At 46.4% G+C, this 14,132-nt stretch overlaps 1 protein-coding gene across 1 annotated transcript in view; it reads left to right on the top strand.

The window, feature by feature from the left end:
- Window positions 1–14,132, top strand: part of CFAP47 (cilia and flagella associated protein 47) — a 635,949-nt gene that overhangs the window by 463,860 nt on the left and 157,957 nt on the right. Inside the window, exons 52-53 of the mRNA XM_074968655.1 lie at window positions 10,523–10,698; window positions 12,857–12,964. Of these exons, the coding sequence (XP_074824756.1) occupies window positions 10,523–10,698; window positions 12,857–12,964 (284 nt within the window). The remainder of the gene's footprint in view (window positions 1–10,522; window positions 10,699–12,856; window positions 12,965–14,132) is intronic.

The raw sequence follows: 14,132 nt of genomic DNA, 5'->3' as shown, positions 1-14,132 counted from the left end.
AAAGGCAGGTATATCAGCTTCAGAATGAGCAGGTCCCTGTTCCCTGGATAGCCAAACGAAGGCTACTCCAGGCTAATCAAGACACCCGATGCCAATTAACCACTTAAGGTCGTTTGGCTAATGCCAGCACCTGGCCCCAATTAACTGGCAAAGGGTGAGTTAAGGCTGTTAGGCTAATGGAGACAGCTGGAACCAATCAAGGTCTCACTCATACTGCTTAAAAGCTTTCCTTTCCAGACCCCTTGGTGGGAAGCCCAGGTGAAAGGAGCTGGAGGAGAGGAAGCATTGCTGAATCCTGAGGGAAGGGTGAAGCTAACAAAAGGGGACCACAGGGAAGTGGCCCAGGGAATCAAAGCAGCGTCAGTGGTGAGGAGAAAACTGTCAACAGCTGCTACCATTAGGATCCCTGGGCTGGAACCCAGCATAGGGGGTGGGCCCAGGTTCCCCCCTCCTTGCCATGCTTTACAGAGATCCCCTTGAGAGGGGAAGCAGACTTTCCTCCAAACAGGAGGCCAAACTGCACCTACTGAGCTCTAAGGAGCAACAGAGACTGAGTATTCCACCTTCCCACCTCCCATACTGGCCTGTGATGAAAGAAGCTCAATAAGCTGTGACCTTTGCTGCTACACTGAAAAAGGGAGGTCATATTGAGGGCATTAGCAAGCTTCTGAGGCCACTGAATCCGCCTGGAAGTGTGGGATCCACCAATACAGGCTTGGTAGCTTTGTCATAGTATGTACAGTCCGTGCTGTTGCAGCTACACTGCTATTTTTAGCAATGCTGGAGTGAGCAGAGTAGGGGACAGCCTGAGAACATGCACATGGAGTATAATCTTGAAGCCTTGGCTGATGCCATCTGCGTGGGTTCCCAGAAACAAAAGGGGAGCTGCTCCTGGGGAAGGCATGAACAATGAGATCTTCAGGCCTAAAGCATCTCCTGCTGCGGGAAGGGAAAGTAGGGGAACCAAGAGCCACCTCTCTTGTGGGGTGGGGCTGGGGAAGAAGAGAAAGAAAAGCTGTTTTGATTATTATTAAAGCTGTTGTTGGGGAGAGGCTTCATCTGCCAAAATACTCTTTAGGAGTGGAGGTCCCACTTCTCAAAGCAATAGTTCAAGAGAGGACATATCTTTTCCCCAAATAATGTCATTGCAGAAAGGGCACCTACTCTGCCAAATGGGATGGGTACACCCCCATGTCTCCCAAAATGATATTAGAGGGCTGTCCAGTCCCAAAATACCATTTAACGACATGAGAATAAAATTAAAATACCTTTACACTCCAGTCTCTACCATATGGACTGGAGAAGCTGCTTTACTTGCACACTCTGCCTATATGTAGGAGAGTGTATGCGGCTTCCTGAAGCAGCGTTTCATTATTTCATGGGGAAAAGCTTAAGTGGTCAGAGGGTTTATTAACCTAGCCTGATATACAAGAGATGGGAGTAGCTCTATAGAGAGGAAGGATTCATGCGTTAACCCTAACAGGGAGAGGGAAGATGAGAGAGAGAGAGAACTAGCTGGGTGCATGGAGAGACCCAGAGAAATAACTTTCCTCTGGGTCTGCACCCTGAGATTACATTCAGCATAAACTAGGCATGCTAGCATAATGATTTTAAGTTTTATTTATGGAGCTACAAAGTTGTGGAATCTGAGTTAGCTACAAGATCACACTCAACCAAATTAATTAATGTTTAAACTCCACTGTTTTGAGTACCTCAGTGCTGGGTGGACTACCACTAAGATTAATATCCATGTAAGTATTTCATCAATAAGTTCATAAAAACAAAGCAAAAATTTAATTTTTTATTAGAATTGGAAGATCATTTTCAAAGGTAAAGAAACATTTTCAGTTCACCCATAGCTACCTGGAAGAGAAGTAGGAGTTTATAACAGAGTAAAAACAAGAGGCCTTTGCATGTATGGGAGGAGCCACTAAGTATGCACATTATCATTTGATTTTTGGCCCAGTGGTCGCCTAAAGCTAACTTGTCTTGGGAGTAATCACAATGGGCAAAGTAACAGCCATTCCCTTTCTCACAGATTCATGTTGATAGATTCCAAGGCCAGAAGGGACCATTGTGATCATCTAGACTGACCTCCTGTGTAAGAAAGGCCATAGAACTTCCCCAAAATAATTCCTAGAGCATATCTTTTAGAAAAAATATCCAATCTTGATTTTAAAATTGTCAGTGAAGGAGAATCCAACATGTTTATTGGTAAATTGTTCCAATGGCATATGTACACCTTACTGCCAATATGAGTTAGTCTAGCTTCAACTTCCAGCCTTTGGATTGTGTTATATCTTTCTCTGCCAGATTGAAGAGCCCATTATTAAATATTTGTTCCCCATGTAGACGCTTATAGACTGCAACTGAGTTGCCCCTCATCCTTCTCTTTGCTAAGCTGACTAGATTTAGCTCTTTGAGTCTATCACTACAAGGTATATTTCCTAATTCTCTATTCATTCTTGTGGATGTTCTCTGAACCTTCTCCAATATATCAACATTCTTCTTGAATTGTGGGCACTAGAAGTGGACACAGTATTCCAGCAGCGGTCACATGAGTGCCAAATACAGAGATAAATTAACCTCTCTACTCCGACTCAAGATTCCCCTGTTTATGCATTCCAGGATCATATTAGCCTTTTTGGCTAATAATGTGGCAGCTTACGTTGAGCTGATTATCCACCAGGACCCCCAAATCATTTTAGAGTCACTACTTTCCAAGAGAGTCCCCCATTCTGAACTATGGATTACAATCTTTATTCCTAGATGTACATATTTACATTTAAATATATTAAGAAGCATATTGTTTGCCTGAGCCCAGTTTCCCAAGTGATCTAGATCGCTCTGAATCCGTGACCTGTCCTCTTCATTATTTACCACATCTCCAATTTTGCATCATCTGTAGACTTCATCAGTGATGATTTTATGTTTTCTTCTAGGTCACTGATAAAAATATTCCCTCAAAACATAAAAACAAATTGAACAACCGCCTGTAAAGTATTGTAAATCTGGCTGGGAATTGCTGCTGCTTTAGTTCTTTTGTTTCTGCTCCAGTAGGTATTGCCCTGGGCCTGTTTGAGAAACACCTGTTTCAAAGTGTAGATGGAAATCTTGTAGTTCTTCCTGGTACTGTGCCTCCACATAAAGGGCTAGGTGCAAAAGTAATGCATTTCAAGAATCACTCTAGAAATTTATAATATACACACCTACTAAAGATGCCAGTGCAACTGCTCTCATGACCATCCCTGCAATAACAAGCCTGTGAGTGTGTGAGTTGTCCATGAACACAATGGGGGGGGGTGTTTGGTATGGAACAGGTTTCTGTTGTAAGTTTCTAAGGAGATACTATAAATTCTTCTTCTAGTGATTGCTCAGGTGTATTCCACAGTAGGTGTGCGTGCTTGCCACGTGCACCGGTGCCGGAAGTTTTTCCCTTAGCAGTACCCGTACGGGGGGGAGCACCGCTGTGACCCCTGGAGTGGCACCTCTATAATGCGCTAAAAGGGGAGCTGTGCACTCCCCCCACCCTCAGGTCCTTCTTGCCACCAGTGAAGGTAGTCGGAACTTCTTGCTCCAGTTCTGCTGCAGCCTTTTCCAATGTTCTTAGTAGTACCTCTAGTTACTGTTAGCAGTTAGTAGTTAGTAGTTTTAGTTGTTAGAGTGGGCTCGGGGTAAACCCCGTGCCCCTGGCTTCAAATCGGGTGGCTCCTGTCACCGTTCCATGCCAAGGAGCGATCCGCATGCTGAGTGTCTTTGCTGCTTGGGTGAAACTCACTTGAGAGAACGCTGCAAGATCTGCAGGTCATTCAAGCCGCGGACTAAGGAGGAGTGGGACATCAGGCTCCGCACTCTCCTTATGGAATCGGCACTGGCCCTAACTCCAGCATGCCGAGTGGACTCGGCGCCTGGCATCACGTTTTCGGTGCGCGGTGAAGTCCCCTCCTCCAGCCGGCACCGCTCCCCCTCCAAGAAGCAGGGGAAGAGCTCCGCCTTGCAGTGGCACCGAGGGAAGGAAAGGGAAGAGGCTGGTCCCGTGTCGGGCAGCCCTTGATCGCCCCGCCCCCCGGGCCCGAAGCCTCCAACTTGTGATGAGTGGAGCAGCCCAGCACCGTTTGCGCGTGCGTCTCCAGCAGTCAGGATGCCATCGACACCAGAGGCTCTCCAGGCTGCGCGAGACATTTTGAGTTTGCTGGTACCGGGGGCGCCACTGATGACGGGCCCTCAGTCCCGCGGCAAGCCGCCACTGGGTGCTCACCAGACCTCCCCGGCGCGGCGCAGCTCCCACTCTGAGGACCGCTCCTTGCCTTGTTCGACGCGCAGTGGCCAGTCATCTCACAGCCCATGCCCGCCCTTGACGCCAGTCAGGCTAACCAGTTCGCCGCCTGGGCAGGAGTCCCGAGGTCCCTCCACGCTGCGCAGTAGTGGACACAGGCGCTGTAGACGCTTCTCCTCGCGTCGCAGCTATCACATCCAGTCCCGACACCATTGACGTCGATGCTTCCGTTTGAGTTCCTGCTCTGCCAGACATCACAGTCGGTACTCTCCTTGCGATTCACCGGCACCAGAGCATCGCAGCCCCAGGCTCCGGGGCGAGTACCAGAGCAGCACTTTCGACGGGTACCAATCCTGGACGTTGAGGTCCCGGTTCCGCGGAAGATGACATCGCAGGCACCATCACTCCCGCCGCTCCTATGGGACCGTGCGTTCGACGGTGACCTCAGCCTCGGCACCCAACCGCCCATCACCGGGTCGTGGGGCTCAGCCGGACCAGCTGGCACCGCCAGGGCCCCAATTTGGACAGTGGCAAGGGGCCCCGTGGCAGGGGCAGTGGTGCCAATGGGCACTGTGGCCACAGATGCTCACCCAGACGGGAACCTGTTCGGTGGCTGGGGCATCCCAGGCCCCACTGGCCTCTCCATCTCGGCCGAGGGACAAGTCACGAGTTGGCGGCCCCTCACCCGGACTCCGACCTGGGGGTTGATTCCTCAGTACTGCCAGAGGCCCATGTTTCCGGGCTAGCCCTCTCTCTGGCACTGGATGACGCCATAGCAGCACCGCTGCCCGTTATGCCACAGGAGGATTTCAAGGTGCATCAAGACCTGTTAAAGGGGGTGGTGTCCAACCTCCAGCTGCAGGCTGAGGAGACAGAGGGCCCGTCCGACACACTCTTTAATGTGCTGTTGTCCTCGGCACTGGGCCGTCTGGCCCTACCCCTCCACCAGGGAATAGCCAACATTTCCAACACCTTGTGTCAAACTCCCTCTTCCTTGGCCCCTATTTCCAAGAAGGCTGAGAGGAAGTACTTTGTGCTGGCTAAGGACCACGAGTACCTCTATTCCCACCCAGCACCTAATTCTCTGGTGTTGGAATCGGTTAACTACCTGGAACGACAGGGCCAGCCCGCGCCCACCCCCAAAAACAAAGACTCCAGGAGACTGGACTCCTTTTGTAGAAAGGTTTATTCCTCTGCAAGTTTCCAGCTCAGGATGGCCAATCATCAGGCCCTACTGAGTTGATATGACTTTAACTTATGAGGGTCTCTGCCAAAGTTTGAACCACTCCTCCTGGAGCAGCAGAGGAAGGACTTCAAGGGTCTGGTGGAGGAAGGGATGGCGGTGGCCAAAGCATCCCTCCAAGCAGCGGCCGATACGGCAGCCCGTTTGATAGCTTCTGCCATATCCATGCTCAGGGCATCATGGCTGCTCCTGTCCGGGCTGTTGGCGGAGGCCCAGGGAAAGGGTTTTTACTCCTGGTATTTCCTGATCCCCAAGGCAAAAGGGGGTCTCAGGCCCATCCTGAACCTGCAGGATCTCAACCTCTTCCTGGTCCATTCCAAGTTCCGCATCGTGTCCCTGACCTCTATTATCCCCTCCCTGGACCTGGGGGACTGGTACGTGGCCCTGGACCTTCAGGACGCGTATTTTCACATTCACATTTTCGAGGGGAACAGGTACTTCCTCCGCTTCCTAGTTGGGTTAGACCACTACCAGTTTACAGTCCTTCTGTTTGGCCTATCCACAGCACCTAGGGTTTTCACAAAGTGCATGTCCATGGTGGTGGCCTGCCTCAGACGGCAAGGGGTACAGATCTTCCCATACCTGAACGATTGGCTTCTCAAGGGCAACTCTCGGGCCCAGGTAAAGGCCCATGTGGAGCTGCTCAGGTCCACATGTGAAGCTCTTGGCCTAGTGGTAAACGAGAGCAAATCAACGTTAGTTCCGGTACAGCGCATAGAGTTCATCGGGGCACTGCTGGACTCCTCCAGGGCCGCAGCATTGCTCCCACTGGGCAGGTTTGAGGCCCTACGAGATCTCATTGCCTCGGTCACGGGGTTTCCGGTGACAACGGCAAGAGCGTGCCTTCAGATCCTGGAACACATGGCGGCATGCACGTATGTGGTCTGCCACGCCAGGCTACTTATGAGGCCCCTCCAGCTGTGGCTAGCCTCTCAGTTCTGCCAGGCCTGGGATGGGCTGGACAAGGTTCTCATGGTCCCGTCCCCGATACTTACCTCCCTGCAATGGTGGTCTTACCCAAACAATATGCTGCAAGGGGTTCCCTTTCGGGAAGTGACCCCATCATTAGACCTGGTGTCCAATACATCGGACTTGTGCCGGGGAGCTCACACAGGGAGTATACAAACCCAAGGGAGGTGGTCGGCCTTGGAATTGTCCCTCCACATAAATGTCAAGGAACTCAGGGCAATTTGTTTGGCGTGTGTAGCTTTCAGCACTCACCTTCGTGGCAAGGTGGTCAGGGTCCTTACAGACAACAGTGCTGCAGTGTACTACATCAACAGACAGGGCGGGACTCGTTCCTTGGCCCTCTGTCTGGAAGCCCTGAGCTTATGGGAGTTCTGTGTAGGCCACGATATCTCCCTGCGAGCTTTTCACCTGCCCGGAGTCCGCAATGCACGAGCTGATCGCCTCAGCAAGATTTTCTCCCACCAATACGAGTGGTCACTCCACTCAGAGGTCACTCACCTGCTCTTCCGAGAGTGGGGAGTTCCCCAGGTCGACCTCTTTGCGACCCGCCAGAAGCGGCGTTGCTCCAGGGGAGGAGTGGGGAGGGGGGCGATCTCTGACGCCTTCCTCCTACAGTGGTCAGGCCAGCTATTGTATGCCTTCCCACCATTTCCCCTCATTGGCAAAGTCCTGCAAAAGGTAAAAACAGACAGGACGCGTGTCAACCTCATAGCCACCAGCGTGAGCCTGCCAGCACTGGTACGGGACCCTCCTACACCTCCTAGCAGCCCCCCCCCCCCCCCGAGGAAGTTGCCACTTTGCCCGGACCTCCTCTCACAGGACAGAGGCCGTCTCCTCCATCCCAATCTAGCCGCGCTCCACTTGAAAGGGTGGCTGCTCAGTGGCTAGGTGAAGAGGAGAGGAGGTGCTCGGAGGAAGTCAGGCTAGTCCTCCTAGAAAGCAGGAAGCCATCCACACGCCGGGCATACCTGGTGAAGTGGTCCAGATTTTCCAGATGGGCAGGAGAGTGGGGAGCCTCCCCATCATCCTCATCACTCCAGCTTATCCTTGAGTACCTCCTGTCCCTAAGGACCCAAGGGCTGGCACCCGCCTCTGTCAGGGTACACTTGGCGGCTATATCGGCCTTCCACCCGCCGGTGCAAGGCCACTCGGTCTTTTCCCACTTTATGACCTCTCGTTTTCTGAGAGGCCTAGACCGTTCATTCCAGTATGCTAGATCCCCCGTACCACAATGGGACCTAAACCTGGTGTTGTCCCGTCTCACAGGGCCCCTCTTTGAACCCCTGGCCACATGTTCCTGGTCTTACCTCTCATGGAAAGTCGCATTGCTTGTAGCAATCACGTCAGCCCGACGTGTCTCGGAGCTCAGGGCCTTGACCTCGAAACCCCAATATATGGTCTTCCACAGGGATAAAATCCAGCTTCGCCCACATTCCTCCCAAAGGTGGTCTCCGCCTTCCATATGGAGCAGGACACTTTTCTTCCAGTGCTCTGTCCTAAGCCCCATTCCTCCAACGAGGAGCGCTGCCATCACGCGCTCGATGTGCGTAGGGCGCTGGCCTTTTATCTGGATCGGACCAAGCCCTTCCGGAAATCCTCACAACTGTTCATTGCCGTGGCCAAGCATATGAAGGGGCAACCCACTTCCACCCAGTGCCTTTCTCGCTGGATCGCCTCATGCATACGCACACATTATGATCTGGCAGGGGTTCCCCCGCCACCGATAGGGCGCACTCTACGAGGGCTCAGGCCTCATCAGCGGCCTATGTAGCTCATGTCCCTGTCCAAGACCTATGTAGGGCTGCCACTTGGTCCTCAGTCCACACGTTTACTTCGCATTATGCGATCGTCTCCCAAACTAGAGATGATGCTGGGTTGGGTAGGGCGGTATTGCGTCCCGGAAACTCATAAACTCATACCCACCTCCAAAAGATATAGCTTGGAGTCACCTACTGTGGAATACACAAGCAATCACTCGTCGAAGAAGGGACAGTTACCTGTTCCGTAACTGGCATTCTTCGAGATGTGTTGCTCAGGTGTATTCCACATCCCGCCCTCCTTCCCCTCTGTCAGAGTTGTCCGGCAAAAAGGAACTGAGGTTGGGGGGAGTGCGCAGCTCTCCTTATAGCGCAATATAGAAGCGCCACTCCAGGGGTCGCAGCGGTGCACCCCCCGTACGGGTACTGCTAAGGGAAAAACTTCCAGCACCGGTGCACCTGGCGAGCACGCACACCTACTGTGGAATACACCTGAGCAACACATCTCGAAGAATGCCAGTTATGGAACAGTTAACTGTCCTTTATTTTGAATAAAATGATTTTTAAAAAATTGACAGTTTCTTTTTAGACAGACATTCAAGTATTTCCCTTTTGCTATAAAGATATTTCTTAAACACAAACATACGCATGCCTTTATAGTCCTTCATTTTGAAGCCCTTAGCAATAAAATAGTAAATACATTTAGAAATTTGTTTAAACCAGTAAAAACTATTAATCTGAGCTTTAAAATATTTTACTGCAAATTTAATTTGCATCTTCCTGATGCAAGGCACTTGAATGATTTAAACTGTTGGTGTAATACTACCATCTGTAGAACATTAAATTCATTTTATGTGTGTTCAACTCCAGCAGCCATTTTCTGTAAATGTAAAGGAATGCGTTAAATTGTAGGCAAGTGCACTGTAGGGCTAAGCAGCTGAGAGTGGGATGTAAAATATTTCATGCTAAAATTTTACTATCTTTTCATTTTCTCAGATATTTTGTTCTGTTTTTGTCTTATTTCATATTAAGGTAGGATTCCAATTTTTGTACTTCAAGCTGTGGGCCATATTCGGTTCTGAGTAGGCTGACCAGATAGCAACTGTGGAAAAAATGGGACAGGGGTAATAGGTGCTTATATAAGAAAAAGTCCCCAAACAGGACTGTCACTATAAAAACGGGACATCTGGTCACCCTAGTTCTGAGAATCACATTGTCTTATGCACAAAAAAGAGAATGTGCTGCACGTTGACAGCCTTTGGTTGGAGAATGGCAGAAAATAGGAATGCACGTTAACATGTTTTTCATGAGCGAGTGCAGTACTAGAAAAAGGAACATGGTTTGGAGAAAGTGTGTGTGATACATATAAAAACCAGCAAAGGGTGGGCCTCCTTCAGTAAAATACTCCATCCCTACCTGGATGAAATATTTCATCTCTGATGTGGAATAAAGCTTGGGTATAAAGTACATAGGGCCAAACTTACTATGCACTCATTTGTGGCTTAACCATGACCCCTGAAATAAGATGAAGTGCATTGTTGCAGTGCTCCAAAAGCAGCCCAAGAGGGAAACATAACAGTTCTGTGGAATCTGCTTCCTCTCCCGCAGTTCTAGCCATGTTGTAGGTATCCAATAAAGGGGTGTAAATGTGTATCTATCCAGGCCACAGTTTTGTCTCCATCTTGTTTTTGATACCATTATGTATTATTTAGTTTTGGTAGTTCCCATGATATGCTATGTGCTTTCTGGACATTTGAGAAAGGATGCTTTTTGCCCAAAGAGTTCACAGTTGAAAAACGGACAAGAAAATAGGATTTAAAAAGAGAGATAGCAAAATGGGGTTGGACTTTTAGTTTTTTACCATGTAAAGCATTATGATGGGATTTAAAAATGAAGAGGGGGGAGCCTTTCAGAAAACTTGCCAGTGACCTTGAGAGGTCACTTGGGGCTGCACTAGCTCTCTCTGCAATGATAGGATGCTGGCTAGCTTTATGATGTAAGCCGGGGCTTTGGTAGTCTGCATGGCATATTGGTGGGGAGGGTTGGCTGGAGAGCTTGATAACCCCTGATTACCAGTTGGAACAAGAAGTGACTTATGATTGGGCGATTGGCTGCTGCTGCCTCTTGGTGCATTTACTTTATGTTAATTTGTTATCAAATTAAATATGGCCTATGTGCTATTACATTCAATTAATGTAGAAGCATCTTCCTTACATCATCTTTGACGAACTTCTTTGACAGTGAAAGTCCTATAATTCATTCATTTTGTGTTCCTAGGATACCATTGGCATTGAAATTCCCGTCACTAATCCTACACATGAAACTCTACGGTTAGATGTATTGTTAATGGGTGCTGCACTTAGTGGAGAAACAATTCTTGTTCTTCAGCCGAAAGAAACTCTTTCCTATGAAGTAAAGTATTCCCCAGCTGGTACTGGCACTTCAGAAGGAAGGTAAGATTCAGAGTGTAAACACGTGTATGTGCTTTATGATATTAAGTAAAAATATTGTCTCTAGACCCTACAATAACTCCTTGACCCAAGAATGTTACTTAGAAATATTTTGTGTTCTCTGTATTACTTTTTTAACATTAGATATATCAACACAAACCTGCCACTTTTTTTGAATAAATCTGATGGCTGATAGGCAGATGACAATTCTTTGATGGATATCACTTGAGTTATGTGTACATTTTCTTAGATTTTCTGATATTAAAGTAATATCTATTCCAAATTATGGACTTCAAATTAATTGTTAATTTTGTCACTTGCCATAAAGGGAGTGACCTGGAGCCATCTTTCTGCAGAAAGGGAACTAAACTAAAATGACTTCAGAAATCTATTTAGCTTGAGAATTCCCCATTAATTAGAAATGATCTTCTTAATGAATATGGAGAAGATTTAAATTAAAGATGTTTCACCACATTGGAAACTCAATCTGTGCAGTATGATAATTACCAGTGATGAGACTGATGACCTTTTGGTCTTGGTTTCAGAGTTGCTGCCACTGATCATAATTCTCAGCTGAACTAGTAACGGCAGGCTGCTGAACGCTGCAGAATTGTAAGAGTTTTTCTGAGGGCATTGTTAATTAAACATTAGTTGGCTGAAGTTCACCAAAATAAGCAGTCCCGAAAGCAATTGTTCAAATTGTTCTTATTGATTTTCCCAAGAAAAAGAATACTGCCAAGTATTATTGCACTACAGCTTTCAGAGGCTATAGTTTTATAGAAATGACCACTGTTAACATTCTAGTAAAATTTTCAGAGACAAGATACAGAACTGATCATTTCTGAAAGCTGAGAATGAAAATATATTTTATTTTGCTGTGTCAGAATATTCTGGTGGAGTATTTTTTTCAAGTTCATAATTTTCAGATAACAAGATATGTGCTTTTAACTTGACAGATCTATGGGGCAGTTTTTGGTTTCAGCTGATCTGCAGCGTGCAGGTCAAGGGGGCATGTGCAAAGGTGGTGTAAATTTTGCACTACCCTGATCCTGTTATAGCTCTGTGCAAAGCTGGTCTCCCTGTGTCATGCTAGAGCAACCTGAGGTCTGCCCTAAATTAAATCAGGGACAAACAGTTCTGAGGGTCTGAAAATGCAGTCAGGAATTGGTATGGCAAGTGCAGCCAGGCTACTACCTCTTTACCGTGTTTATGCCAGCAACTGGGAGGAAGAGTGCTGAAAAATCCCTTATGGTTGCTCTGCTATCATCTTTACACTTGAGTGATCTTCCCTGGCTAGCATAATGCTGACTTCAAAGCCAGTTTATGCTAAGGGTGCAGTGTAAAGTGGTCACAGTGAATAGTCTTCAGAACTCATGTCTCTTTGTTTAAAACAGGAGCTGATCCGTCATGCAGCTCAGGTTTGCACATTGTATTTTTAGCTGTTAGAGTGGTTTAACGTGTTCACTGTAATTTTATTTCACTTATTTTTGTGATTCTCCTGGCCACAAAATGAGAGAGCGAGAAAAACAAAACTGTAACAAGAAAAGAATGTGTTGAAATGCCTGCCACAAAAATACACTACTCTAAGTAATCGCATAGCAACAGAAAACTTTCAATCCTGACAAGATTTGATTGTAGAATAATGAATATGCCATTGAAACATATCCATTTGTCATGTTCTTATATATATTTCAGTTTTGATCTCTTAGGTTTTTAAAAGTATTTTCCTTTTAAATGGACTAATGATGTCTCCCTATTTTATTTTTAGATAATGTAGCAGGTCTCCAAACGTCAAGTAGCAAACTGCTGTGATATTTGAATTAAATTAAAATTTGCTCCTATAAGTTAAAGTTGGAGATGTATTCTAGTTTTTCTGCTTTTAATATAAAAACTGCCATTTTTCAACTGAAAAGTTAAGAAAGATGAAGCCTGTTGATTGCCCATGGATCTCCATAAAGATCACTGTTCATTTGTGATGGGTGTATCCAGATACTCTCTGGAGCCGTATAGAACTCTTAGTAGAAAATTCTACAAGCTAACAAAGGGGTCATTGTGTTGAACTCCATTATTTTTTCTGAAATTCTAATTTGTGCTTTTATCAATCTGGACGTTATAGAAAAAGACATCTCAGACAGAACTTTGTTTATATCTCTGTCTTCAGTGTCATATTCCTGTCAGAGATGGTTGGGGAGTTTTGGTATGCACTGAAGCTGACTTCAGAGAAACCATTGCCAACTACATTACCTGAAATAGAATGTGAGCTTGGAAAGTAAGTACAGCATCATACTTCAATTTAATTTGTTCCTTGGTATCAATATCTAATATAAAACATACAAACAAGTATGCATTCTGGAACTATAGCTGATTACATCTAGATGTACCATATTATTATTTGTGTTACCATAGCACCTAGCTTCCCTAGTAATAATGGTCAAACTTGTACAGTCAGGATCTTCACAGATTGTGTCTTTAATATATTATGATACGTATTGAATTCTGCTTGTGGAAGGGTAATTTAATTGGAATTAAACTAATTATACGACTCTATATAAATTTCTCTTAAACAGCTGCAGAATTTAATAGCAAATTATCCATATGGTAGCCTTTTTCTTACTTAATTTGAATTTAGTAATTTTGAATTAAATTACTTTGTGTTCAGCTCCTGTTGCTGCAGTTTCAAGCTCAAGAGAGTGAATATCACCTCTGGTGCTTTTCTCAATTTTGCAGACTCCAGGAACACACAAAGACCAAGGATAGTGACCGCAGACACAACCACAAGTAAAAAGTCTTATCTGTACTACAAGTTTTATTGAAGCAACAAGTAAAGTTAAAATTACCCATGCATATATAAAATCCTACAAAAACCCATGCAACGCCTAAGATTAGTCATACTCACATCCTCAAAGATATTCTAGGGTCTGATGGATATCTCAACAGATGATCGATAGAGGGACGGTTCCTCCTCGGGTTTCCCTTGGGGTCTTCCCACTTTTGCCCAACCAGGGTACTTCTTTTACATTGTTATTCTGACCGTGCCACACACCTTATGCATATACATGAGTGTTTCTACTCTTTTCCTTATGTGTACTTCCACATCCCATAAATATTGCCCTATTTTTCAGAGCTTGTTTCTTAGTTCCCTTTATCCTCATTAGCATCTACTCACAACATGCATCCATGGTAACCTGCGGTCAAAGCAGGGCATTCCATAATGTTACAGTTAGGTGTCTTGTGGTCTTGCACATTACTTTGTGGTATGCCACAGTCTTTTCTTCCCACAAAATCATCTTTTACAGTAATCTTGCAGCCTTACTGTCATAGGGTTATTTCTAGGTCACCCTCTCATGTCAAGCATTATTAAGCTACAGCCTAGTATGGTTAAGTTAAAATCTTTGAGGCCTCAGCCTGTAGGCCTTGCATTCCAGCCATGCTTTACT

Source organism: Natator depressus, chromosome 1, assembly GCF_965152275.1.
Source record: "Natator depressus isolate rNatDep1 chromosome 1, rNatDep2.hap1, whole genome shotgun sequence".
Lineage (NCBI taxonomy): Eukaryota > Metazoa > Chordata > Testudines > Cheloniidae > Natator > Natator depressus.
Note: the sequence above shows the minus strand (reverse complement) of the source record. Positions and strands in the feature narration are given on the sequence as shown.